Source organism: Halichoerus grypus, chromosome 5 (assembly GCF_964656455.1).
Source record: "Halichoerus grypus chromosome 5, mHalGry1.hap1.1, whole genome shotgun sequence".
NCBI lineage: Eukaryota > Metazoa > Chordata > Mammalia > Carnivora > Phocidae > Halichoerus > Halichoerus grypus.
In genome coordinates, this window is record NC_135716.1 from 90,450,956 (window position 1) to 90,478,702 (window position 27,747).

General features: G+C 35.7%; 1 protein-coding gene across 3 annotated transcripts in view; it reads right to left on the reverse strand.

Annotated features, from left to right (window-relative positions):
- Positions 1 to 27,747, reverse strand: part of MAN1A2 (mannosidase alpha class 1A member 2) — a 251,056-nt gene that overhangs the window by 126,306 nt on the left and 97,003 nt on the right. For all 3 annotated transcript variants that reach the window (XM_036071039.2, XM_036071037.2, XM_036071038.2), the window contains exons 4-5: positions 15,077 to 15,195; positions 9,446 to 9,526 (exon numbers count right to left, since the gene is read on the reverse strand). In XM_036071039.2, the coding sequence (XP_035926932.1) occupies positions 9,446 to 9,526; positions 15,077 to 15,195 (200 nt within the window). The remainder of the gene's footprint in view (positions 1 to 9,445; positions 9,527 to 15,076; positions 15,196 to 27,747) is intronic.

The following is a 27,747-nucleotide window of genomic DNA, read 5'->3' on the forward strand; positions in this document are numbered from 1 at the left end:
CTATAACTTGCTTTTGTCATTGAATATGTCAAGCATATTTTTCCTAGATAAAATATATCAAACTTATGTTCACAGTTGTATAAGTGAGAGATGTATTAATTTATTCAAACATTCCACTCTAGATGAATTCACGTCTTTTCAAACATTGGCCACTAAAAACACTATTGCAATAAAATATACTTCTAAATATTTCTTATGTATCCACATTGTTACTTTTAGATAATATATCCCTAGAGGCAGGTTACCGGGTCAAGGAGAATTTTATATTTTAAATGTTTACTTGACACCACCAAATTATTTTCCAAAAAGTTGTATCATTTGTATTCCCTCCAATAGCTTATCACACATTTGTTAAAATTTAAACTATACATTTAATTACATCCTATTTAAAGTGAGGGCATTTTACTGTATGTAAATTAGCCTTAGCAGAATTGCTTAAAATAAACAAAATAATCTTTGAGCTGAGCCCTGAAGTTCTTTATTAGACAGAGAATGTGGAAGGGTTAGTTTAGGCAGAAAATTATGGTAGAGGTCTATAAACACATAGGAAATAAAACAATGTGGTCTAAATACAGTTTCATGTATGCAGAATTTTGAGCTTCTCCTCTGTGGATCCCTCCTATCCTGGATTTTACTCCTAATTTCTAGCTCCTGTGGTAGCTCCAAACTCTGCCTTCTGATCTGACAAACCAATAATCACAACCATAACTGTCAACTATGACTGGTACTGGCTATAACTTTAAACATGTAAGAATGTGTACAGATGTATAGACGAACTCACACATTTAGGAGGAAAATGTTGGAGAGTGTATTTAAAAATGTTATCTGAGTCAGTAAAGCTTAGTGGACTGTTTTGCCCAATTACCAGCACATCTACAGAGAACGAAGAGCTCAAATTTTCAATGGAAATAGCAATTTATGGAGCAATATCAGGTTTTCCAAAAACAAAATGAGAATTAGTGCAGTAAGGACAATAATGACTAATATTTAAACCAGGAAATACCTGGGTCAAAAAAGACTATTCTATTTGTCTTAGAAAATATCCCTAAAGTTATTCAGAAACAATCTTACACTACAGGCAACAGAGTACATTTGTGTTTAGTAAAGAAAGATTTTGTTCTTGTTGCTTTTACTTTTTTTTTATTATCTATAAAACATGTATTAAACTCCACATAACCATTTCTCTATTTTATCTGACAGATTTCAGATGTAGTTATCCACAAAAATTATGTTATTATCTTACTAAGGAAGGGATACCACTTTGATAACCATTAAAAAAAATGAGACAATCCTATAAAAGAAATGCCATATATTAGAGGATAACATCAAGTAAACATAATAAATCATCAAGATTTTTTTAACTTGTGAATATTTAATATAAATAGCTTTGTTCTGAGAAAATAAATGATAAAGTTTCACATTTATTATATTAATAAATCAATAGGCGAGAGGAACACTTTGTTAGGATGGCATGTAACCCTCATTTGGTTTCCTGTACCAGAAAACAGAATGCATGTAAAATGTTCTTTATTCTATTTACATACTACCTTAATATAAGAAAGGCACTCTGCCAAGTTATAAATTAGAGTTAATTTCCTGGCTTATGTGAGATGTAGGAATTTACTGTATATCCTGTATTATAATAATGTCATATTCAAATTATTTTTCTATGCTTAATTTATTTTTAGCAGATCTGAGATTTATTGTTGGTTTCCCAGAATAGATATGGATCACATATGTCAAATGATCAAGAAGAAAAGTAAAAAAGTCAGAATTCCACTGTATGAGAAAGTCAGAAAAGTAAAACATGTTCTCTTTACACTTCTTACCTGAGTAGACTAAATCCTAAGAAATTAATTTATGATGTCTCCTTTTAAATAAGTAAAAGGAAAATGAAATAGGATGAAACCAGACAGGGAGACAAACCATAAGAGACTCAATCTTAGGAAACAAACTGAGGGTTGCTGGAGGGAAGGGGGTGGGGAGGAGGGAGTAACTGGGTAATGGACATCGGGGAGGGTATGTGTTGTAATGAGCACTGGGTATTATATAAGACTGACGAATCACAGACCTGTACCCCTGAAACAAATAATACATTATATGTTAATTAATTGAATTTAAATTAAAAAGAAGTAAGTAAAGGGATTCCCCACCCATTAGAAACATAGAATATTTACCACATCAGAAAAAGTCAGAAGAGGAAGAAAGGTAAAGTAATATCTGTTGAGTCAGGTACTATGTTAGGCACTTTCACATAACTTAATCCTTACAACAACTCTCAAGTGAACTCTCTGACATTTTCATAGATGAAGAAACTTAAGTTATAGAGGTATACAGCTTGCCCAATATCATTATGAAAAGGAGGCAGAGTAGGAACCCGAGCCTCCAAACTCCAAAGCATATGTGATTCCCTCCACTTCAAAATGTTTATTCTTGAAGTATGATGCATAAAAACAGCAAAAATGGAAATACTGGTAACATTATATACTTTTTCAGCATTTTAATGTTTTCCTTAGACAGTAACAACCAAAATTTCAACATTCTGTTTCAACCTTCAGATAGGGAGTCTAATATGAAACAGCCAAGGCTGACACTTTTCTTTCATAAGCTGTTCATAATTAATTTTGAATCATATGCCTTTTGGTATGAAAACTAATCAAGTTTGTCACTACACCCCAAAAATTAAGTACTTCCTCTACATAGTCAGATAAGCATGAAAGTATGAAAAAAAAAAATGCTTTCCTTTATCAAGGACATCTTATAATGTGTAATCTGGAAATAAATCTGAAACTGAAGGTATCAAAATAGTTCCATTTCCTTCCCCCTCTCATTATTTAATATTTCAATCCAGAAGCTCCTGAAGTCAGGGGTCTGTGCCCAGACGGTATGCCTAGGGTGGGCAGCACTGTCTGGAGACAGCCTAAGACCAACATGAGGAAAGTGAAGCCAGCCAAGCAAAGGGGAGTAACTCCCAGAGGGGTCCATGTGAGGAAGATGCACTGAACAAGGCAGCAGCCTGGTGAGGGCAGGAAAGTGGTTTCATACAGTAGGACTAAGCAAGTAGGTAAATATATGAGGAGTAACAGTGGACAGATTTCACACTATCAGAAAAGAGAATGAGTAATGTAGAAAGCCAGAATAACCCTTATGGTATTGGGCTGAAATGAGAGCTGTTAGTACAAATTCAAGGCTGCCAATATTTAGAGATCAAAACAGAAAAGAGTATGGACATAAAGGTTAGGAAGAGTAACAACAGTCCATGCCTGGGGGGAGGCAAGGTATGGGTGGAGAGAGACCCTCTCTGAGGAGCAGGCATACAGGAAATGCCTGAAGTGGAGGGAAGAGCTAGAATGTTAAGAAAAACTTGCCTGCCAGGTGCACTCTAATTACAAGGTAATGTTAGAAGAATTTGAAACTACTGGCACATCGTGGGTAATCTCAGCAGTAAAAAACCAAAATGTGGTTCAACTCCAGACTAAACTGACTGAACCCCTGATGCTAACAGCACAGACATAAACAGTATCAACCTGTCTTTACTGTCCCATACTTGATATTTGGCATTCAGTCAAAAATTATGAAATACCTAAGAAGGCAAAAAAAACACAAAAAAACAAAAACCAAAAAAAACCCCACTTTCTAGAAACAAAAAGCAAGTGACGAACCAAGCTCGATGAGGTTAAAACAATCTGAGAATTTAAAATGATTTTGATCACCACGTTAAAAGACCTAGTTAGTGGATAAAGTGGAAAACATGAAGACAATGAGGAACTGTAGCAAAGAAATAGAAATTATAAAAGTCAAATGAAATACCAGAAATAATTTTTCAGAAATCAAAGTAACAGAGATAGAGAAAGCTGTCAACAGGCTTAATTAAAAGTAGATTCAATGGAGCCAACAACAAAAAAAAAAATCAGTGAACTTGAAGACAGGTCTATAAAAATTACCCAAACTGAAGCACAAGGAATAAAAAGCAGTGGGGGGGATAAAAAAGAATAGTGAATTCAAGAGCTAAGAGACAATTTCAAACAGTCTAATGTATATGTAACTGGAATTCCAGAAGAAGAGGCAGAAAAAATATTTTAAAAGGTAAGAACTTTTCAAATATGAAGTTACCAAACCATACACCTAAGAAGCTCAGAGAACCTCAAGCAAGATAAGTCCTACTCGCCCCTCCAAAAGCAAAAAAGTAAAACCACTCAGATTCTTCATATGAAATAAAATATGAACAGATTATCTTAAAGACAGCCAAAGGAGGGTGAAAGACACATTACATATAGAAGAACAAAGAGTTAAAGCACACTTCTCAAACTATGCAAACGTTAAGCTAATGCAGTAACCTCTTTAAAGCGTTAAAAGGAAAAATACACACAAAGAAATTATTTTTCAAAACTGAAGAAGAAACAGTTTCAGACCAACAGAAACTGAGAGACTCTACCACCAGGAGACCTACACTATACAAAAACTTAAAGGGAGCTCTTCACACAAAAGGAATAGATACCAGACAGAAACCTGAACCAACATAGAAAAATGACCAACAAAAATGACTGAAAGATAAAAAGGCATATTTTTTTCTTATTTTGAATAGCTCTAAATAATAACTGACCACCTAAAGCAAAAATTAGTAGCGATGTCCTATGGGTTTATAGTGTAAAAAATGTACAGTAACAAAAAACAGCATAAAAGAAGAATAACAAGAATTAAGAAGATACAGTTGTAAAGTTTTCACAGTATAAGTGAAACAGCATAATACTGACTGAAGGTAGGACCAGGATGAATTAAAGATATACAGTAAACAAAAAGGGCAACCACTAAAAAAAAGAAAAAAAAATATTGAGAATAATAAGTTGTCATGGAGATAAAACAATCACAAAAAATAATATAAAATTAGGCAGAAAAAAAGAAGAGGAATGAGGAACAGATGGGACAAATAGAAAATAACTAACAATGCAGTAGATTTAATGAACTGTATCAATAGTTAAACTGAATGTAAAGGGTTTAAACACACAAATTAAAAACAGATTGTCAAGCTTTCTTCGGGAAAACCAACTTTAAATATAAAAACATATAGGTTAAAAGATATACCATGCAAACACTACATAAAAGAAAGCCAGAGTGACTATGTCAGTATCACACAAACTAGATTTAAGAACAGAGAATGTGAGGGCACCTGGGCGGCTCAGTTGGTTAAGTGTCTGACTTCAGTTAAGAATGTGCCTTTCACTCAGGTCATGATCTCAGGATCCTGGGATTGAGCCCCGTGTCAGGCTCCCTGCTGAGCAGGGAGTCTGCTTCACCTTCTCCCTCTGCCTCTCCCCTTTGCCCCTGCTCGTGCAGGCGCACACGCGTGCTCTCTCTCTCTCTCTCTCTCAAATAAATAAAATCTTAGAAGAAAAATACAAAAAAAGAACAGAGAATGTGACCAAGGATAAAGAGGAAAAATTGTAAAACAATAAAAGGATCAACCAAGAAGACCTAACAATCCTAAGTGTGTACGTACCTAAGAATAGGCCTCCAAAATACAGACTCCTCACCTAGTATTTGACAGACCAAACAGACACAAAATTAGTAAAATTACATAAGATCTGAGCAACACTATTATCTACTTTGACTTAATTGATGTTTTAACAAAACCACAGCAGAATACACATTCTTTTCAAGTACACATTCTTTTTAAAATAGACCATATTCTGACCCATAAAACAAACCTCAACAAATTCAGTAGAACTGTTCTCTATTCACTGCCTACCAAAAACTTAAACTAGAAATAAGAGAAAGATATGTGGAAAACCCTGAAATATTTGAAAATTTAAAAATATATTTCTGGGGCACCTGGGTGGCTCAGTCAGTTAAACATCTGACTCTTGATTTCAGCTCAGGTCTTGATCTCAGGGTTGTGAGTTCAAGCCCCACATTGGGTGTGAAGCCTACTTGAAAAAAAAATAGATACATACATACATACATATAAAAATACATATACTTCTTTTTTTTTTTAAAGATTTTATTTATTTGCCAGAGAGAGAGAGAGTGAGCACAAGCAGGGGGAGCAGCAAGCAGAGGGAGAGGGAGAAGCAGGCTCCTGCCAAGCAGAGAGCCCGATCCGGGTCTTGATCCCAGGACCCCGGGATCATGACCCGAGCCGAAGGCAGACACCCAACCGAGCCACCCAGGTGCCCCAAAAATACATATACTTCTAAACAACTCAGGAATCAAAGAGAAAGAAAAGATTAGAAAATATTTTGAATTAAAGGAAAATGAAAATATATCAAAATTCATAGGATGTAGCTAAAGAAGGGCCAAGAAGCAAATTTATGGCACTGTTCTTTTTTAAAAGAAAGGTGTCATATTGATGATCTAAGCTCCACACCTAAGAAACAAGGGAAAAAAAAAAAAAGGAGCAAACAGAAGTATAAAAGGAGAAATGAAACTGAATGCACAAATATAGAGAAAAATCAATAAAACCAAAAACAAGTTATCTGAAAAAAACAAAAATACCAATACACCTGTATTGTATCCAGACTGACAAAAAAAGAGAAGACAAAATAGAGCACATTACTAACGATCCTACAGATATGAAAAGGATAAGGGAATATTACAAACACCTTTATGTCAACAGTTTACACAACTTAGAGGAAATAGGCAAATCCCCAGAAATACACAAACTACAAAAACTACAAAAGCCACTCAAGAAGAAATAAACTGAACAGTACTATATCTACCAAAAAAATTAAACAGTTTTAAAACTTAGGTGAAAAAAACAGAAACAAAAAGCTCCACAACCACATGGCTTCAGAAGGATATTCTACCAAACAATTAAAGAAGAAATAATACCAATTATACAAAAACTTCCCCAGTGAAAGGAAAAAAAAAAAAAGAAGAGGAAAGAAACACTTCCAGCTCATATTATGAGGTCGGCATTACTCTTATATAAAACACACACAAAGACATTAAAACTACATATAGATCAATATGCCACATGAATATAAATGCAAAAAATTCTCAACAATGTATTTTCAAATCAATCCTAGCAGTATATAAAAAGGATAATGCCCCATGATCAAATGGGTTTCTTCCTGAAAATGCAAGGTTGCTCTGACATTCAAAATTCAACCAATATAATCTGCAAATCAACAGATAAAGAAAAAAAATCATATATAATCATCTTATTGAATACCACAAAAACATCTGACAACATTCAACATCCATCCACAATAAATAAAAAATCTGAGCAAACTAGGAATGGAAAGGGGCTTCTTCAAGACGATAAAGGCATCTACAAAAAACCTATGGCTAACAGGGTGCCTGGGTGGCTCAGTGGATTAAGTTTCAGGCTCTTGATTTCAGCTCAGGTCATGACCTCAGGGTGGTAAGATCGAACCCTGCGTCAGCCTCATGCTGGGCGTGAAGCCTGCTTAAGATTCTCTCTCTCCCTTTCCCTCACCACCATCTTCTGTCAAAAAAAAAAAAAAAAAAAGAACAAGAACAAAAAACCTATGACTAACATTTACATGTAATGGTGAAAGACTAAATGTTCTTCCTGTAAGATCAGGAAACAGACAAGGATGTAAGGCAAGACAAAGTGATAAAAGAGCTACACGGATAAAACTGTTCTCTATACAGAGAAATGAAACTATTCACTGATGACATGATCGTTTACCAAAAAAAAATCCCAAAAAAGCAACTAGAATTAGTGAATTTAGAAAAATCTCAGAGTACAAAGGTCAATATAAAAATCCACTGTATATTGCATAATATGAATGCTGTTCTTAGTACCACTGAACTATAATGGTAAATGAAAAATTTTGTTATGTTTTATAATATTTTTAAAAATGACAGCATCAGGAAGTTATTCAGTGATAAACAAGATGTCCTAAGCCAGCTGAAAATTTAAGTCTTTATTAAAACTTTCTTTTAAATCAACTGTATTTATAAATACTAGCAATAAACAACTAGAAATTGAAATAAAAAATACAGTACCATTTATAATAGGACCAAAAAATATAAAATATGTATAAATCTACCAAAATATATAAAATATCTATATGCTAAAAACTAGAAACACCAAGGAAGAAAATTAAAGAAGGACTAAATAAATGGATAGATATGTCATGTTCACGGTTTGGAAGACTCCATATTTGTTAAGATACCAATTTTCTCTAAACTCATTTATAGACTCAAGGTAATCCCAATCAAAATTCCAGTGGAATATTCTGTAGAGATCAACAAACTGATTCTAAAATAGAAAATAAAGTAAATGGAATAGCCAAGACAATTTTGAAAAGGAACAAAGTCGGAAGACTCACACAACCTGACTTCAAGACTTTCCATAAAGCCACAATGAATGCAGTGTAGTTCACACAGTGTGGCAAAAGGACAGACACAAACAGCAAGAGCACAGAGAGTGCAGAGGTCGACTCACACATACATGGTCAATTGATTTCAACAAAAGTGCAAAGTCAATTAAACAGAGAAAGGCAAGTCTTTTCAACAAATGTTGCTAGAATTTTTGAATATCCAGAAGGAAAGAAAGCTCAACCTATACCTCACAGCATATATAGACTTTAACTCAAAATGAATTACAGACTTACAAGTAAAAGTAAAACCTTAATATTTTTAGAAGAAAACATAAGAGAAAATCTTTGTGACCTTGGATTAGGCTAACATTTCTTAAATACTAACAACATAGAAATCCATCTTTACAACACATAAAACAAAAGATGAATTTTCTTAAATTTACAAAGAGCTCTTATAATCATTTAGGCCAACAAACCAATTAAATATAGAAGCTCCTCAGGAAACAAAATAGAAATGACTTATAACCTCTTCCTTTAGTTTCTCTTTCTCCCACTCTCCAAACCTATCCTTTAAACCCACCTGAGTAGTAAAAAGGAATTTCCCACGCCCACTTCCCCATCACAGCAGGTCTCAAATCAATCTGTGTGTATTACATACACCAAGACTTCCAGAAAGGAGAACTCAGAGTTGTTGCTGTGTTGGTTTTCTAAATTTATAGCAAAAAATCTCATTCGATTTCCAAACAGGCAGTTTTAATAATTAATTTTTGGTCTTTGGAGGATCCATATTCATTCTTCCTGATTTATTCCGTAATTCTGATCTTATTAATCACCCCCCACCTTGTTTCGATTATGTAGTTTAATTGCAGTGGCAAAACCCTGGAGGACAGCTCCTGCAAAGGAGAAGTTGTATATACAGAGACAGGATTTGTGATGAATTTATGTTTTTCTAAAATTCTCAAAATGGAAAAAGTTCTACCAAGTTCTACCAAGGACAGTTCTACCTGAAGCATCCAGTTCTCTCAGCAAACCTTTACATGAGTCCAATATTAGACAATTAAGAAAAATGATATGTTGTTAGGGAAATCTTTCATTTTATTAAAGTCCATTCAGAGCCCCTTGCCCCCAAACAATGTTTCACTTTAGTGGCTCACCTCTTCTCCTGAAAGGTAATAAGCTGCAAGCAGGCCTCCAATAAATCGAATGTTGACTTCAAACACAGACACCTCTGAATTCTGTGAAGACATGTTGAAAATATTCATATATACATAAAACTTCCGAGTTTTCCAAATATTTTCAGTACTTCATATGTTTCTCACAAAAACCCTGCAGAGAATGCTTTTTCCATTTTCCATACCTTCGTTTCTCATATAACTGCAATGTCACTTTCAATTTATTAATGTTACTCAAACTCCTCTATTACTGCCACCACAACTTCCTATTAGCCAAAATCATTTTTATGTATTTACCTATTATTGTGAAATTATCAACATATTTGATGCTCTTGACTATTCTCTCTTCATGCAAGCCTCCACTTCTTGAATTCTGGAATAGTGGTATCTCCACTGGGTCCATTTCCTTCTGTTCTAGTTACTACAGCATACTGTCCCATTTTTATTATATTTCTCATGAATTTTAAATATTTTTCCTCATATATATAAAAACTTAATAAATGTTAAAAGAGGGACCAAAAAATGATAGGATGATGGATTATTCAATTAATAATGTTGAGAAAACTGACTCCCAGGTTAGAAATTAATTTGGATACTCATTTCAGATACCTCTCTCTCTCAAAATGAAATCCAAATAATTTAGAAATAAATGTAGAAAAAATTAGAATAAAAAAGTAGAAGAAAATGTGACAACATACAAATTTCCTTGACAAAGAAGGTACTTTGTAAGCATAAAATCAACTGTACTGACAACAAATGATGATAGAAAGACTTGAGTTTCCCCAAAATGAGAATGACCTATAAGGAAAAGCAATTATGAACAAAATTAAAAGGCAAGCAAACAAACAAAAAAAACAGAAGGAAATTTGGCACAAATATAGCAGTATTAATAACCTTAGCATATAAAGTCTGTATGTTTGTATTTAGATACAGATATAGATATTGCTGAGAAAAATTCTAATACATGGAAAGAAAAGAAGTGGCAGAGAACATGACCAAAGAATCCACAGGATATACACAATTGACTAGTATAAAGATAACGTCCATAACTAATTTTTTAACAAAACTTAAAAAGAAATATATATTATCCTGAAGTGTTTCTAACATTCATAGGCAGAACACACAATTTGCTAACACAAGTATGTATCTCTGATACGGAATTTTTTTAAATTTAAATTCAATTAGCCAACATACAGTACATCCTTAGTTTCAGATGTAGTGTTCAATACTTTATCAGTCGCGTATAACACCCAGTGCTCATCATGTCACGTGCCCTTCTTATTGCCCATCACCCAGTTACCCCATCCCCCCACTTACCTCCCCTCCAGCAACCCTCAGTTAAGAGTCTCTCATGGTTTATCTCCCTCTCTGATTACTTCCTGCAATTTTTTAATAACATATCTATCATCCCATTCCATCCACGACAGGAATATGCTTTATATTACTTCATATATTCCCAATATAGACCATACTGCAGGGCACACAGCAGACATCACTAAATACAGAGAAGCAGAGAAAGAGGGAGGGAGGGCAGGCCTCTATCACTCACCGAAACAATAACCTTCTAATCAGTTTCCCTGATTTCAGCCTTCCTCTCCTCCTTACATTCCATTTATTCAGCACCCTGTAGGTACAGTGAACCTCATACATTTTAAGTCAGGTTGGGTTACTGTTGTGTGCAAACTTTTACAATGACTGCTGGTTACATTCAGAGCAAAATAACTGTAAGACCCAACATATGCTGATTCCCCACTAGCTGTATGACATCATCTCCTACCAATAGGAGTCCTCCTGACTCACTTTATTACCAAATGGGTCTACTTGCTGTTCTAGAATTACCGAACTCATCATTCCTGTATGTCAGTCTTACCCTCTACCTACAGGTCTCTGAATAGGAAGCTTATCCAAACACATCGTACAAAATACTCTAATCTTTCTTAACCTGCATATTTCCCCAATTAACACATCACCATCTGATTATATATAATTCTTTATTTGTAAAATTCAGAACTTCCCTCAGAAGAGAGACAGATAAGAGTTCTAGAAGGATAGAAGGGACAAAACAGAAGACAGGCATTATTCAAAGGAGTGGTGACTACGAATCTTCCAAAATTGATAAAAACATAAGTTCTCAGACTGATGGTACATTACGAGTCCTTTAAAGAATAATCCACACATGGCGACATGGTAATGGAAATATAGAACACAGGGCAAAAAAGATTAAAACAAGGGGAAAACAAGACAGATTACCTGTGAAAAATTAGACTGATAGCATACTTTCCAACAATATAACAGAAACAGGAAGACAGTGGAACTGTACCTTTCATAGCTTAAGAGAAAATAATCAACCTCCAATACTATACTCAACTATAATATCCAGTATGAGAGAGCCTTATATCCACATGGCTTCCACTGGGTCTCTTCTCAGAAATGTCACCGTGACAAAGAGTCCTTCACTAGCCACCCCATGTAAGATGGCAACCCCATACTTGCTCCAATCCTACTTGCTCTCCTTTACTGTTCTCCACAGCATTTATCACCACCTGATATACTATATGTGACTTGAAGATTTCTTTACTGTTTTTCTCCCAAAACTGGAGTACAAACTCAAGAAGAAATAAGACTGTTTTGCTCTTTACTGTATCCACAGAAGCCAGAACAGTGCCTGTCCCAGAGAAGGCATTCAATAAATTTATTTATTTATTCCTTCATTCAGTCAGTCCTCCATTCATTCATTAATTTGGAAGTTTCAAATACAAGTTGGAACCAGCTAGACAACAATTACACATAAGACAAGAGGGAGATGAGCTAAATTAAAGCATTCTAAGAGACTTATGTTCTTCAGAAGGAGGAAAAAGAAACTGATTTTAAACTTAAATAGTATACATACAAAATTTTAAGGACAACCCCAGAATGAATGGAAATGACAAGTATAAATGTCAATGAAGCAGAGGGAAAAAGAGATATAAAGTAACTTAACCTAAAATAAGGGAAGCAGCAAATAAAAACAATGAAAAGTACAACAATAATATAGGTTGAAAAACAAAGATGGAAGACCCAACTCCAAATACATGTTATCACAATAAATGTAAATATTCCAAACTTGACAGTTAAAAGACTCCAAGACTGGATAAAAATAACAAAATCCAAATACACACTTCATGTAAAATATACAGTGAAAACACATGACACAGAAAGATTAAAAGTAAAGGGATGGTGAATGATTGTGCTGATTATTAAGCTTTCTTTCCTCAGGTTCACATCTATCCTTCTAGAGCCTACTTGGTATGCTGGAATTGGAACTCTGCAAATATATGTCTCATTAGCCAGCTGGCTCCCTTATGAGCCATGCCAACAGGAAGTTTTACAAAGATAATACAAGGCTGGAAGAAGGAGAAAGGACTGATTCCTTCCAATTTACTTCTGGTTTCTGACCATGTCAAAGCAGCCATGGTTCTTGGCCCTGGCAGTGGCAGCTGGTTCCACATGACAGTTCCCCTGCCACACACACATTCTCCAAATCGCCTCACTGTGGCCCACCAGCTAGGGGCCCTCTCCTCAGAGGTCTGAGTCCCAGCTCTAAAAAGCTCTTTTAAGAGCTCCGACATACCAGAAACAGAGTCCCAAATTACCAACTTCTTCCCACTGTTCTCACAGTCCCAGGGAGGTGGGTATTTACTGTAGTTACTACCTCTTATGATACCATAATGTTCTCTTTCTGCCTTTTCAGTTCCCCGTTATTTGGTTAACAATTCTAAACATTAAATCCGCTAATTAAAATAAATGGTATAGTTCTGGTTCCTGATTGAGTGAACTGATACAATGATATACCAGCGGATTATTAGGCCTAATAAAGCTGACATGTTAATGGACAGGAGTATTTGAGACTGTACAGACGCCAATTCTCTCTAAATTAATCTGTAAATTGAATGCAATCCTCATCAAAATGTCAACAGTACTCCAGAGCTTACAAGAACAAAGAGCTGAGAACTGCTAAGATAATTTCCTAGTAGAACGAGATCAGATATCAAGCTTCCTATAAAAATATTGTAGTTAAGACAGTTTAGTATTGATGTAAGCACAAAGAAAAAAAGCGACAGAAAAGAATCAGCTCAAATGACTAATGTGGCATGTATAAAAAGCAGGGAAATAAACGGTTCTAGGATCAACTAATAGTTGCCTATCTCACCCTAAATCAATTTCATATGGATTAAAGTCCTAAATGCAAAAACCAAACTTTAAAACATTCAGAATGAAATATAGGCATATCTTCAATAAGAGTAAGGATTTCTTAAATAAGATACAAAAAGTCACATCCTATAAGGACCACATAGCCAAACAGGGGAGGGGAAAAAAAAAAAAAACCTGTATTTCACAGCCTCCCCTTACACTAAGGTTGGGCCATATAAGTCAGATCTATTCAACAGTATAGAAGCAAAATTGGGGTAACCGATTCCTGTAAAGTGTTATAGAAGAGTCATGTATCTTTCCTCTTTTCTGCAACTGGAAGGTTTATCCACCTTATTGAGGAACCACCTTGCTTAGACCATGAGGTTGAAGCTATATACTGAAGTTGACAGAGCAACAAAACAAAGGATCCTAGATCTTGAGGATCGAGGAGCTACCCAAGCCAACCCTAAACTGCTTATCTCCGTGCTTAATTTACATGAAAGTGAAATAAACAGCTATCTTGTTTAAGCTATTTTATATTAGATTTTCTGCCACTCACAGACAAACCTAAATCTAACTGATAATAAAAATTGTTCTAATTGATGTATATCCAAAATGCTAGAATAACATAAAAGAAAGTAATCCATTTTTGTGTGGTTAGCATCAGGAAAGCATGAGAGAAGAAATAATTACGGATTTAAATCACAATTTGAGTGATGCAGAGTCTGCCAAAGAGAAAAACACATAGTGAAAGAGTGACTTCTGACCACAGCAAGAAAGAACAGCAAGCACAAATATCATGAAAGATAATAATGAACATGACAAAATAGTCCATACAACCTGTGGGCGAACGCTAGTAATAATGAAAAAAATTGCTACCATTTACGAGCACTTAATGTGTACCAGATTATCTCAAATAATCCTTACAACACTGCAATCCAATAGTAATTTTATGACAGGTTTAGAAAAAATAAGGAACTTTCCCAAGTCACACAGCAAGAATGTAGCTGTGTTGGGCTTCAAACTTTAGCCCCACCACTTAACAACTATGCCAAAATGCTGGAAGGAGGGGCATCGCATCAGCCTAGTTATGAAGGTTCATCAAAACTGTACCAGATTATTGAATCTTTAAAAAATAATAAAACGCTTATTGTTTATAAAATAGTTTATGCTTTCCTGGTATTTCTATTCCCATGTGTTTTTTTCTGTAACTCCTGCTTAACACACTGAACACGCTGCCTCAAATGATAAGGTTAAGAAAAGTGAAAGGAAGATGGTGAGAAAGGGTATGTATTTTACACAAAAGTTAAGTAACAACTCTAATCCCAGAAGAAGACAGGGAATTTAGGATTTCCTTAAACTGTTAGTATAATGCTCAAAACTACTCTGGTTAGATGCTGTCTTTTCAAGGTCGATCAAAGAAGTCATCAACTGTATACTCACCACACTGAAATCAAGGGTGTCTTCAATCCATTTTTGCCCATCTCGGAATTCATCATGAAGTCCCATGATATAAAGGGTATCCAAAGCATCTACTATGGTAGCACCCATTTGTGAACTTCCTATATTTGGGGTGGAGAGAAAACTGTCATTAATAACATGCCCTTCATATAAGGTCTGTTTTAATTTTTTAATATATAAAAAAATCAAAGTAGAAATATAAGGACCAAAAATAATACCCAACGTGGTTCACTTTTTCTTTTTTTCTTTTTTTTTTAAGATTTTGTTTATTTGACAGAGAGAGACACAGCGAGAGAGGGAACACAAGCAGGGAGAGTGGGAGGGGGAGAAGCAGGCTTCCCGCGGACCAGGGAGCCCAATGTGGGGCTCAATCCCAGGACTCTGGGATCTTGACCTGAGCTGAAGGCAGACGCTTAATGACTGAGCCACCCAGGTGCCCCTGGTTCACTTTTTCTTAAGAACAAATAATAAACACTGTTCAATGTATTTTCCTAAAGATGACATGTTAACCACTAATAGGAAGGTAAAGGAAAACTAAAATTGTAGCTCTCCTTCATTTTCTTCGTGGTCACAGTATGAGATATCTACCTACTTAACTAAGTTTAAAAAAAAAAAAAAGGATTAATTCAAGAAACAGGGAGGGTGGTTCAAGATGTCAATCCAAGTCGTAAGACAACCATGCTGTTCTGGTACAAATGCACAGAAAGGGCAAAAAATATACTTAGAAATAATAATAAAAGTACAATAAGGCTAGATGACCACGGTAAAACAGAAAGTATAATAATCCTTACTATTCAAAACGCAGGTTAATCATACCGAAAAAGAAAGCATTAAACAAAATGTGAGTAGAAAAAATCAAAATAATAGGAACTATACCCATCTTAAAGAGAGAAAGAATCCTGAAGTTAAAGTAAACAATTCAGGGAGGGAGAAACTAATTCAACAAAACCAGCTGATAGCAAAACTAGACATTATAAACACCTGACAAGCAAATGGGTCAATCTAACTAATAAATAGAACTGTGAAATCCTGAATACAATCTAAAACAAATCTAATAGCATATAAAAGAGTAAGTAACAAGGAGCAGATGAGTCTTCCCCAGCCCCAAGAACACAATTATTCTATCTCCTGAGAATGAAAATTATCCCTACTTGTCACTACCTAGATTAAAATGGCTTTATTACTGTCTTCATCAACGTGAGTTTACTGTTACCCTGGCCCAGAAAGATAAAAGTTGCAAAATAATTTTACTGTTCATTCCAGGAACTTCCTGAAAGACCTCTTCAATGGAAAGTTATCAAATGATGGCTTAAAACTTTGAACTCTGTACCTCTAAATTCTCTGCTTACCAATCCTAAGCTGTTATATTATGGTCCTTACCCAATCATAACCAAGTACCCCTACCCCAACTGAAAGGCCTCCCTTAACCCAAACTTAAAATCTCAATAAATATCTCAACTTTGTCCTTCTCCATCTGACAGGCCACTAAGGTTCTGGTAAGGTAGTGACCTACTGTACCACAGTTAAGCATTAAACTCAGCTTTGTCTTATCAACAAGTCGCGTTTGACACTGCATGGTTACTATTCTTTCTTTTCTCTTCCATTCCTTTTTCCACTGGGCAAACAGTGCTTTATTCTGATGCTTTAAAGCTATATAAATTCGTTCTTAAAATGTCCTTAACTTACATTTTCTTCTTCACATGATTCTAACAACTTTCTCAACTCATCAATAAATATTATCTTTCCACTAAAAAGACAAGCACTCCACCACACTCTGATAAAGTTCCTGGTTCTTGTCCCCACTTAAGTTCCCTTCATGTTGACATTAACTAGAATGTTCGTTCTGGGTTATTACAGACATACTTTCCATTTACTTTTCTTTGTTCCTCAACTTTTTATTAGGATGATAAATATTTTATCAAGCCTTTAATCACCCAGATATCCCTATCTCTTCCATAATCATTTAAATATGTATCTTTTTATGTATTTCATCCAAAATATTTATTATGCTTATTTTAAATCCTTAAGAGTACCTGTTTTTGTTATTTCAATTTTTATAGGTAGTTATGCTTCAGTTCTCTAGTTATTTATGGAATCCTGGAAGTGCGTATTCCTCTAAGGTGCAGACAACTCTGGAACGGAAAAAGGGCTGACCCACCTGTTCTGTACCAATTCTGGTTAGTTCCACAAGAAGAGGTTTGTGCCATGGGCTAAACAGCCCAAGGAAGAAAAAGGCAAAATTGAAGTTCCTGGCTATCACTATGATTGTTTACCTAGACAACTCAAGATTTCAACTGGAAAAGGTTAAAAGATCTAACACTACCCTTGGGATAGGGCGCCTAGGTGGCTCAGTTGGTTAAGCGTCTGCCTTTGGCTCAGGTCATGATCCCAAGGTCCTGGGATCGAGCCCTACATTGGGCTCCCTTCTCAGCATGGGAGTCTGCTTCTCCCTCTCCCTCTCCCTGCTCAGGCTCTCACTCTCTCTCTGAAATAAATAAATAAAATCTTAAATATATAAATAAATAAATCTACATTTGGGTCGAAGAAGTGAAACACAACACTGTAGAATGTATAAAAGATTAATAAAACTTTATTATGGGAACACAGGATTCACCTAATGCAGTTCTCAAAACTCATAACTTGAAAACTTTATGTTATTTAATAAGAACAATGAAAATAATTGAATTCACAACATTCTACTAAGGAAACAAAAAAAGAATGATAAACCTGAGCAAAAAAGTTCAAAGAATCAGAAAAAAAGGCAAAAATTAATGAATTAGAAATAAAGAAAATTGTCAAAAATATAAATTCAAGAGATAGTTCTATTAGAAGAACTATATAATGAATCTACCACTAACCAATGTTTAAAACGTAGCCAGGGAATGCAAAAACACAAAATAAGAAATAAGACTGCATCAATAGATACAGACGAAACTAAGAAACTATACAAAACCCATTGTAGTCATATTGTATCAATAAATTTGAAAAAATGAGTGCAACTGATTATTTTCTATGAATATATATTATATATTTAATATTATATATAGTAACACATAAAATAAAAATATTACATATATGTTTATATATATTTATATATTTATTTTAATATATGTATTTTATATATATATAAAACTTTGACTTAGAAAAGAAACATAAAATCTAAACAAAACAGACCAAGAAACAGAGGAAATTGAGAAGTTCTCAAAGAACTACCCGCCATAAAAGTATCATACTCTGGAAGTTCCATAGAATAGATTTTATTTTAATTTTAAGAACAGTAACTCCTACATAAATTTTTATAGAATATAGAGAGATCTTAAAATCCAATTTATGGATTCTGCATACCATTGATGCAAAAGTCTCAGTAAGAAAAATAAAACTACTATCTGATCTCATTTGTGAGCATCATGGAAATATTTAAGAGTGAAATTGCTGAGCTGTGTGATAAGCTTATGTTTAACTTTACAAGAGACTGACAAACAGCTCTTCAGAGTGTACCATTTTATACACCCAGCGACAATGCAGAAGAGTTCTGGTTGCTCTAGCATCCTTGTCAACATTTGGTATTGCTGCCCTTTTTAATTTTAGACATTCTAATGAGTGTGTAGGATATTGCATTGTGGGTTGAATTTTAATTCTCTGGAAACTGATGTGCTTATTGGCTATTCATAAACCTTCTTTGGTATATGAATCATCTATATATTCTAAATACATTCGTGTGTGTGTACCACAAACATTTTCTCCAAGTCTTGTGGCTGACTTTTCATTTTCTTAATGTCTTTTGGAGAGCAGAAATTTTTAATTTTTATGAAGTCCAATTTATCCATTTTTTCCCTTTTATGGTTTATGCTTTTTGTATTCTAAAAACTCTTTTCTTACCTCAAAGTCACAAAGATTTTCTCCAAAGCTTTCTACCGAAAGTTTTACACTTTTCACTTTTATGTTTAGCTCTATGATCCATTTCAAGTTAATTTTTATGTACAAGAGTCAAGGTTTGTTATTTTTCTATATGAACATGTAGCTGATCCAGCATGATTTACTGGAAAGGTATCTTTTTACCCACTGAATTACCCAGGCACCTTTGAATCAACCATGTATGTGCAGTCCTAGTTCTGTGCTTTTCCACTGATCTCTCTGTCTCCAATAAGACTGTCCTCATTACTGCAGCTTTATAATACATCTTAAAATCAGGTAATATAAATCCCTCAACTTAGTTCTTCTTTTTAAAAGATTACTCTATTGCACATGCTTTGCATTTTCATATAGATTTTTGAGTCAGCCTATCAATTTATGCAAAAAGTCATTTTGACTGGGATTTCTTTAAATTTAAATATGACTTTTAAGAGAACTGACATCCCCACAGTATTGAGTATTCCAATTCATGAACATGGCATCTCCATTTATTTAAGTCCTTTGAAATTTCTCTCGATAATCACAGTTTTAAGTGTAGGTTTTGCACATATTTTGTTAAATTCACCCACATACAGTTCATATTTTCTGATGCTATTGCAAATGGTATTAAAAAAAATTGCATTGTGACTGTTTATTGCTAGTATATAGAAATACAACTTATTTTGGGTTTTTTTGTTTGTTTTTTAAAGATTTTATTTATTTATTTGACAGAGAGAGAGAGAGCGCGCAAGAGTGAGCACACAAGCAAGGGGGAGCAGCAGAGGGAAGAGAGAGAAGCAGGCTTTCCGCTGAGCAGGGAGCCTGATGCGAGGCTCGACCCCAGGACCCTGGGATCATGACCTGAGCCAAAGGCAGACGCTTAACGACTGAGCCACCCAGGCACCCCAATGCAATTTATTTTGTACACTGAACTTGTACCTTATGACCTTACTAAATTTTATTCAATCTAGTACTTGGTTGGTGTTGTCCAGTAGATTCCTTAAGATGTTCTTCATGGACAATCTTACTGACTACAAGACACTTGTACTTCTTCATTTCCAATCTTTATATCTCTTTTGTCTTTTTCTTAGTGTACTGGCTAGGACCTCAACTCCAATCTCACAAAAGTAAGAGAGCAGACATCCTGGCCTAGTTCATAATCTTAGGGAAAAACATCTAGTGTTCCAATATTAAGCATGTGGCAAACTTTTTCCATTTGTTTTATTTTGGGGTATCTGTGTGTCTGTGTGTTTTAATGCCTTTCTTTAATCAGGCTCAGGAAGTTCCCTTCTATGCCAGTCACCTGAGAGCTTTTATCGTGGATCAATCTTGAGTATTGTTAAATGCGTTTTCTGCATCTACTGAAATGATCATATATGTGGAATTTAACAAACAAAACAGAGGATCATAAGGGCAGAGAAGGAAAAATAAAAGAAGACGAAATCAGAGAGGGAGACAAACCATAAGAGACTCAATCACAGGAAACAAACAGGATTGCTGTAGGGGAGAGGGTGCGGGGATGGGATGACTGGGTGATGGTCATTTAGGAGCATACCTTTTATAATGAGCACTGGGTAGTATATAAGACTGATGAATCACTGACCTCTAGGTCTGAAACCAATAATAGAGTATATGTTAATTAACTGAATTTAAATAAAAAATAAATTTAAAAAAGGAGTTTAATTCAAAGATGACCAGCGTGAGTTGGTATCTCATTGTGGTTCTGATTTTTATTTCCCTGATGCCAGGTGATGTTGAGCATTTTTTCATATGTCTGTTGGCCATTTGGATAGTTTCTTTGGAAAAATATCTCTTCATGTCTTCATGCCCATTTCTTGACTGGATTATTTGTTTTTGGGGTATTGAGTCTGAGAAGTTCTTTATAGATCTTGGATATTAGCCCTTTATCAGATATGTCATTTGCAAATATCTTTGTCCATTCTGTAGGTTACCTTTTAGTTTTGTTGATTGTTTCCTCTGCTGTGCAAAAGCTTTTTATCTTAATGAAGTCCCAATCGTTTATTTTTGCTTTTGTTTCCCATGCCTTTGGAGAAGTTTCTAACAAGAAGTTGCTGTGGCCAAAGTCAAAGAGGTCGCTGCCTGTATTCTACTCTAGGATTTTGATGGATTCCTGTCCCACATTTAGGTCTTTCATCCATTTTGAGTTTATCTTTGTGTATGCTGTAAGACAATGGTCCAGTTTCATTCTTCTGCATGTGGCTCTCCAATTTTCCCAACAACATTTGTTGAAGAGACTGTCTTTTTTCCATCGGATATTCCTTCCTCTTTTGTCAAAGACTAGTTGGCCATAAAGTTGAGGGTCTATTTCTGGGTTCTGTATACTGTTCCACTGATCTATGTGTCTGTTTTTGTGCCAGTACCATATTGTCTTGATGATTACAGCTTTGTAATAGAGCTTGAAGTCCAGCAATGTGATGCCACCAGTTTTGGTTTTCTTTTTCAACATTCAATATATCTGTTAAGTCCATCTGGTCCAGTGTGTCATTGGCTATTCAGGGTCTTTTGTGATTCCATACAAATTTTAAGATTATTTTTTTCAACTCTATGAAAAAAGTTAATAGTATTTTGATAGGGATTGCACTGAATGTATAGACTGCTTTGTGTAGCATAGACATTTTAACAATATTTGTTCTTCCAATCCATAAGCATGGAATGTTTTTCCATTTCTTTGTGTCTTCCTCAATTTCTTTCATGAGAATTCTATAATTTTCTGAGTACAGATCCTTTGCCTCTTTGGTTAGGTTTAGTCCTAGGTATCTGATGGTTTTGGGTGCAATTATAAATGGGATCAACTCCTTAATTTCTATTTCTTTTTGTCTCGTTGGTGTACAGAAATGCAACGGATTTCTGTGCACTGATTTTATATCCTGTCATTTGCTGTATGACTTCTAGGAATTTTGGGGTGGACTCTTGGGTTTTCCACATTGAGTATCATGTCACCTGCTAATAGTGAGACTTTGACTTCTTTGCTGGTTCAGATGCCTTTTATTTCTTTTTCCTGTCTGACTGCTGAGGCTAGGACTTCTAGTACTATACTGAACAATGGTGGTGAAAGTGGGCATCCCAGCTGTGTTCCTCACCTTAGGGGAAAAGCTCTCAATTCTTCCCCATTGAGAATGATATTCACTGTGGGCTTTTCATAGATGGCTTTTATGATATTGAAGTACATTCCCTCTATCCCCACACTGTGAAGAGTTTTAATCAAGAAAAGATGCTGTACTTTATCAAATACTTTTTCTGCATCTATTGAGAGGGTCATACTGTTCTTGTCCTTTCTTTTATTTATGTAGTGTATCCCATTGATTGATTTGCGGATGTTGAACCACCCTTGCAGCCCAGGAATAAATCCCACTTGGTCATGGTGAATAATCCTTTAAATGTACTGTTGGATCCTATTGGGTAGTATCTTGGTGAGAATGTTTGCATTCATAGTCATCAGGTATATCAGTCTGTAATTCTCCTTCCTGGTGGGGTCTTTGGTTTTGGGATCAAGGCAATGCTGGACTCAGAGAATGAGTCTGGAAGTTTTCCATCCATTTCTAGTTTTTGAAAAAGCTTCAGAAGAATAGGTATTTTTTTTTTTAAAGATTTTATTTATTTATTTGAGAGAGAGAATGAGAGAGAGAGAGAGAGAACATGAGAGGGGGGAGGGTCAGAGGGAGAAGCAGACTCCCTGCTGAGCAGGGAGCCCGATGCGGGACTCGATCCCAGGACTCCAGGATCATGACCTGAGCTGAAGGCAGTCGCTTAGCCAACTGAGCCATCTAGGCGCCCCTAAGAATAGGTATTAATTCTTCTTGAAATGTTTGGTAGAATTCCCCTAGGAAACATCCAACCCTGGACTCTTGTTCGTTGGGAGATTTTTTGATTACTGCTTCAATTTCCTTGCTGGTTGTGGGTCTGTTCAGGTTTTCTATTTCTTCCTGTTTCAGTTTTGATAGTTTATACATCTCTAGGAATGCATCCGTTTCTTCCAGATTGCCTAACTTGTTGGCATATAGTTGCTCATAATATGTTCTTACAATTGTTTGTATTTCTTCGGTGTTGGTTGTGATCTTTCCTCCTTCATGATTTTATTTATTTGGGTCCTTTCTCTTTTTTTTTGATAAGTCTGGCCAGGGGTTTATCAATCTTATTAATTCTTTTAAAGAACCAGCTCCTAGTTTTATTGATCTGTTGATCTGTTCTACTGTTCTTTTGGTTTCTATTTCATTGATTTCTGTTCTAATCTTATTAATTCTCTTCTCCTGCTCGGTTTAGGCTTTATTTGCTGTTCTTTGTCCAGCTCCTTTAGGTGTAAGGTTAGCTTGTGTATTTGAGACCTTTCTTGTTTCATGAGAAAGGCTTGTATTGCTATATACTTCCCTCTTAGGACTGCCTTTGCTGCATCCCAAAGGTTTTGAACAGTTGTGTTTTCATTTTCGTTTGTTTCCATTTTTTAATTCTTCTTTAATTTCCTGGTTGACCCATTCATTCTTTAGTAGGATGCTCTTTAGCCTCCACGGATTTGAGTTCTTTCCAAATTTCCTCTTGTGCTTGAGTTCCAGTTGCAAAGTATTGTGATCTGAAAATATGCAGGGAATGATCCCAATCTTTTGGTACCAGTTGAGACCTAATTTGTTGACCCAGGATGTGATCTATTCTGGAGAATGTTCCATGAGCACTCGAGAAGAATGTGTATTCTGTTGCTTTAGGACAGAATGCTCTGAATATATCTGTTAAGTCCATCTGATCCAGTGTGTCATTCAAAGCCCTTGTTCCCTTAATCTTCTGCTTAGATGATCTGTCCATTGCAGGGAGGGGGGTGTTAAAGTCCCCCACTATTATTTCGTTATTATCAATGAGTTTAATTTTGTTATTAATTGGCTTATATAATTGGCTGCTCCCATGTTAGGGGAATAAATATTTAAAATTGTTAGATCTTCTTGTTGGACAGACCCTTTAATTATGATATAGTGTCCTTCCTCATCTTTTATTAGAGTCTTTGGCTTAAAATCTAATTTGTCTGATATAAGGATTGCTACCCCAGCTTTCTTTTGATGTCCATTAGCATGATAAATGGTTTTCCACCCCCTGCTTTCAATCTGGAGGTGTCTTTGGGTCTAAAATGAGTCTCTTGCAGATAGCATATAGATGGGTCTTCCTTTTTTATTCAATCTGATACCCTGTGTCTTTTGATTGGGACATTTAGCCAATTTACATTCAGAGTAACTACTGAAAAATATGAATTTAGTGCCACCGTATTACCTGTAAAGTCACTGTTTCTGTAGATTATCTCTTCCTTTCTGGTCTATTTTACTTTTGGGCTCTCTCTTGGTTTAAAGGATCCCCTTTGTATTTCTTTCAGGGCTGGTTTAGTGATCACAAATTCTTTTAGTTTCTATTTGTCCTGGAAGCTTTTTATCACTCGTTCTATTCTGAATGACATCCTAGCTGGATAAAGTATTCTTGGCTGCATATTTTTCTTATTTAGCACCCTGAATATATCATGCCAGTGCTTTCTGGCCTACCAGGTTTCTGTGGATAGGTCTGCTGCCAGTCTAATATGTTTACCCTTGTAGGTTATGGACCTCTTTTCCCCCCAAGATGCTTTCAGGATTTTCTTTGTCTCTGAGATTTGCAAGTTTCATTATTATATGTCAAGGTGTTGACCGATTTTTACTGATTTTGAAGGGGGTTCTCTGTGCCTCCTGGACTTGAATGCCTGTTTCCTTCCCCAGATGACTGAAGTTCTCTGCTCTAACTTGCTCCAATATACTTTCTGCCTCCCTCTCTATCTTTCTCTCTCTCTCTCTCTTCTCTGTTCTTCCGGGATCCCATTTATTCTAATATTGTTTCGCTTTATGGTATCACTTATGTCTCAATTCTCCCCTTGTGGTCCAGTAGTTGTTTATCTGTCTTCTCGGCTTCTTCATTCTCCATCATTTTGTCTCCTATAGCTCTAATTCTCCCCTCTGCCTCATTTATCCTAGCAGTTAGAGACTCCCATTTTTTATTGCATCTCATTAATAGCCTTTTTGATTTTGATTTGGTTAGATTTTAGTTCTTTTATTTCTCCAGAAAAGGATTCTCTAGTGTCTTCTATGCTTTTTTCAAGCCCAGCTAGTATCTTTATAATCGTTATTCTGGACTCTAGTTCTGACATCTTACTTACATCCATACTGATTAGGTCCCTGGCAGTCAGTACTGCCTCTTATTCTCTTTTTTGAGGTAAGTTTTTCCACCTTGTCATTCTGTCCAAAGAGGAATAGATGAACAAGAGAATAAAATACTAAAAGGGCAACAACAACCCCAGAGAAATATACACTAACCAAATCAGAAGAGACCCAAAATGGAAAAAAAATAAATAACATTTTTAAAAAGAGTGAATATAATCAGACATGTGAATAGAACAGAGCAATACACTGGATCCTCTGTGTATCTTGGTCTGTTAGAAAACTAGATCCCAAAATTGTAAAGGAAGAAAAACATGTACATACAGGAATACAATTAAATACAATTAAAGGACAGAATGTAACTGTAAAAATGAAAATTAAAAGCCAAATAAAAGAAGGACTATAAACAGAACAGAGCAGTACACTGTATCTTGAGTGTATTCTGGTCTGTTTGTCAGAAGAAACCACATCCCAAAACTGTAAAGATGTATATATATACAAAAAAAAAAAAAAAAAATATATATATATATATATATATATATATATATACAAAATATATATACAAAAATAAAATTAAATACATTGAAAGGATAGAATGTAACTGTGAAGATGAAAATTAAAAAAGACTAAAAACAGAAAAGGAAGAAAAAGAAAGAAAATATGATCAGACAGGTGACAAGAACAGAGCAATACACTAGATTCTGGGTGTATTTTGGTCTGTTTGTTAGAAGAAACTGCATCCTAAAATTGTAAAGAAGGAAAACATATATATATACAAAAATAAAATTAAATACAATGAAAGGACAGAATGTAAATTTAAAGATGAAAATTTAAAAAGATTTAAAAAAAAGTTGATAAAATAAAAAATTGTTTGAAAAAGGGAAGAGAAAAAAATTAAAATTGAGAGCTAAAGAATCGTGGAGAAAAAAACATGAATTCTATATACTATTTTCCCCCAGCACTGGAGTTTTACAGTTGTGTGTGACTGGTACACTTGGTCTTGGCTGGATGTTCTTTCTGATCTTCTGGGGGAGGGGCCTATTGCATTGATCCTCAGGTGTCTTTGCCCCAGATGGAACTGCACCACCCTTGCCAGGGGGGCCCGGCTAAGGAAGCTGCTCAGGATTGTTCTATGTCGCTTTTGTTCCCTGAAGGTTTTCCCGCATTGCTGTAGAGGACGAGAATGAAAATGGAGGCCTCCCAATCTCCAGCCCCAGAGCTGAAAGCTCAGGGCCCCACTCTTCAGCTGCCCTCAGGGAAAAGCAGTCAATCACTCCTCTCTCCCTGGTCTCCAGCTGCACTCCGTGCTCACCCAGCCTATGACCAAGAAAAGTTTCTATCTCAGGCACACAAGCTCCATTCACATCCCCAAACCCTGCAGACTCCTGCAGTGTGCACCTGTGCCGCTCCTCCCGGGGGATGGAAGGGGATCTCGCCATGGTTCTGCCACTTGCTGGGCCCCTGCTTTGAGAGGAGTCACCCAACCGTGCAGAGGTTTGTGGTTTATGGCAACACCAAGCTGAAAGCCCACTCCTGGGCTCACTTGATTTCAGCCAGCTTCCCCACTCGGACACCTGGGAGCTCCGCCACACTCAGGCACCCCTGGTCTTTCTGTAACCCCAGGGATCCTGAGACCACACTGTCCCACCTAGGATTCTGCCCTGCTTTGCCACCTAAGAGCCTTTCAGGCAGGGATGTCCCTCACTGGAGCAAACTTCTACAAGTTCTGATTTTGCACTCCACTGTTAGATCGCTTTCCAGTAGCTGGCTTACAGAGGCTCCCTCCCCCCGAGGCTTATCTGCCCATGTATCACCTCGGATTCACTTGTCTGCACCTCCTACCTTGCAGAAGTGTCACTTTTCTATTTGTAGAATTGCAGCAATTCTTTTCTTAGATCTCTGGTTGAGTTCACAGGTGTTCAGAATGATTTGACAGCTATTTAGTTCAACCTGGGACCAGATGAAACAAAGGTCTCCTATTCCCCCCTCCACCTTGGACTATCTATACCACATCTTCTTTATCCATTCATCAATTGATGGAAATTTAGTCTCTTTCCATAATTTGGCTATTGTAAATAATGCTGCTATAAACATCAGGGTGCATGTATCCCTTTAAATTAGTATTTCTGTATCCTTCAGATAATACCTAGCAGTGTAATTGCTGGGTCATAGGACAGTTCTATTTTTAACTTTCTGAAGACCCTCCATACTGCTTTCCATAGTGGTTGCACCAGTTTGCATTCCCACCAACAGTGCAGGAAGGTTCCTCAAGGGAAATTTTAAAACATACTGAATCTAATGAAAATTAAAACACAGCATATCAAAATCTTTGGGATATAACTAAAGCAGCACCTCAGAGTTAAATTATAGCATTAAAAAGCAACCCAAGTATCCACTGACAGATAAGTGGATAAAAAGAGGATCTCAAATCCATACTCTAGACTTCCACTTAAAGAAATCAGAAAAGAGCTAAATCTACCCGAATCTGTGGAAGAAAGAAAATAATAAAGAGCAAAAATCAAAGAAATTGAAAACACAAAGAAAATATAAAAAAGATCAATGAACAGACACTTTTCCAAAGAAGAT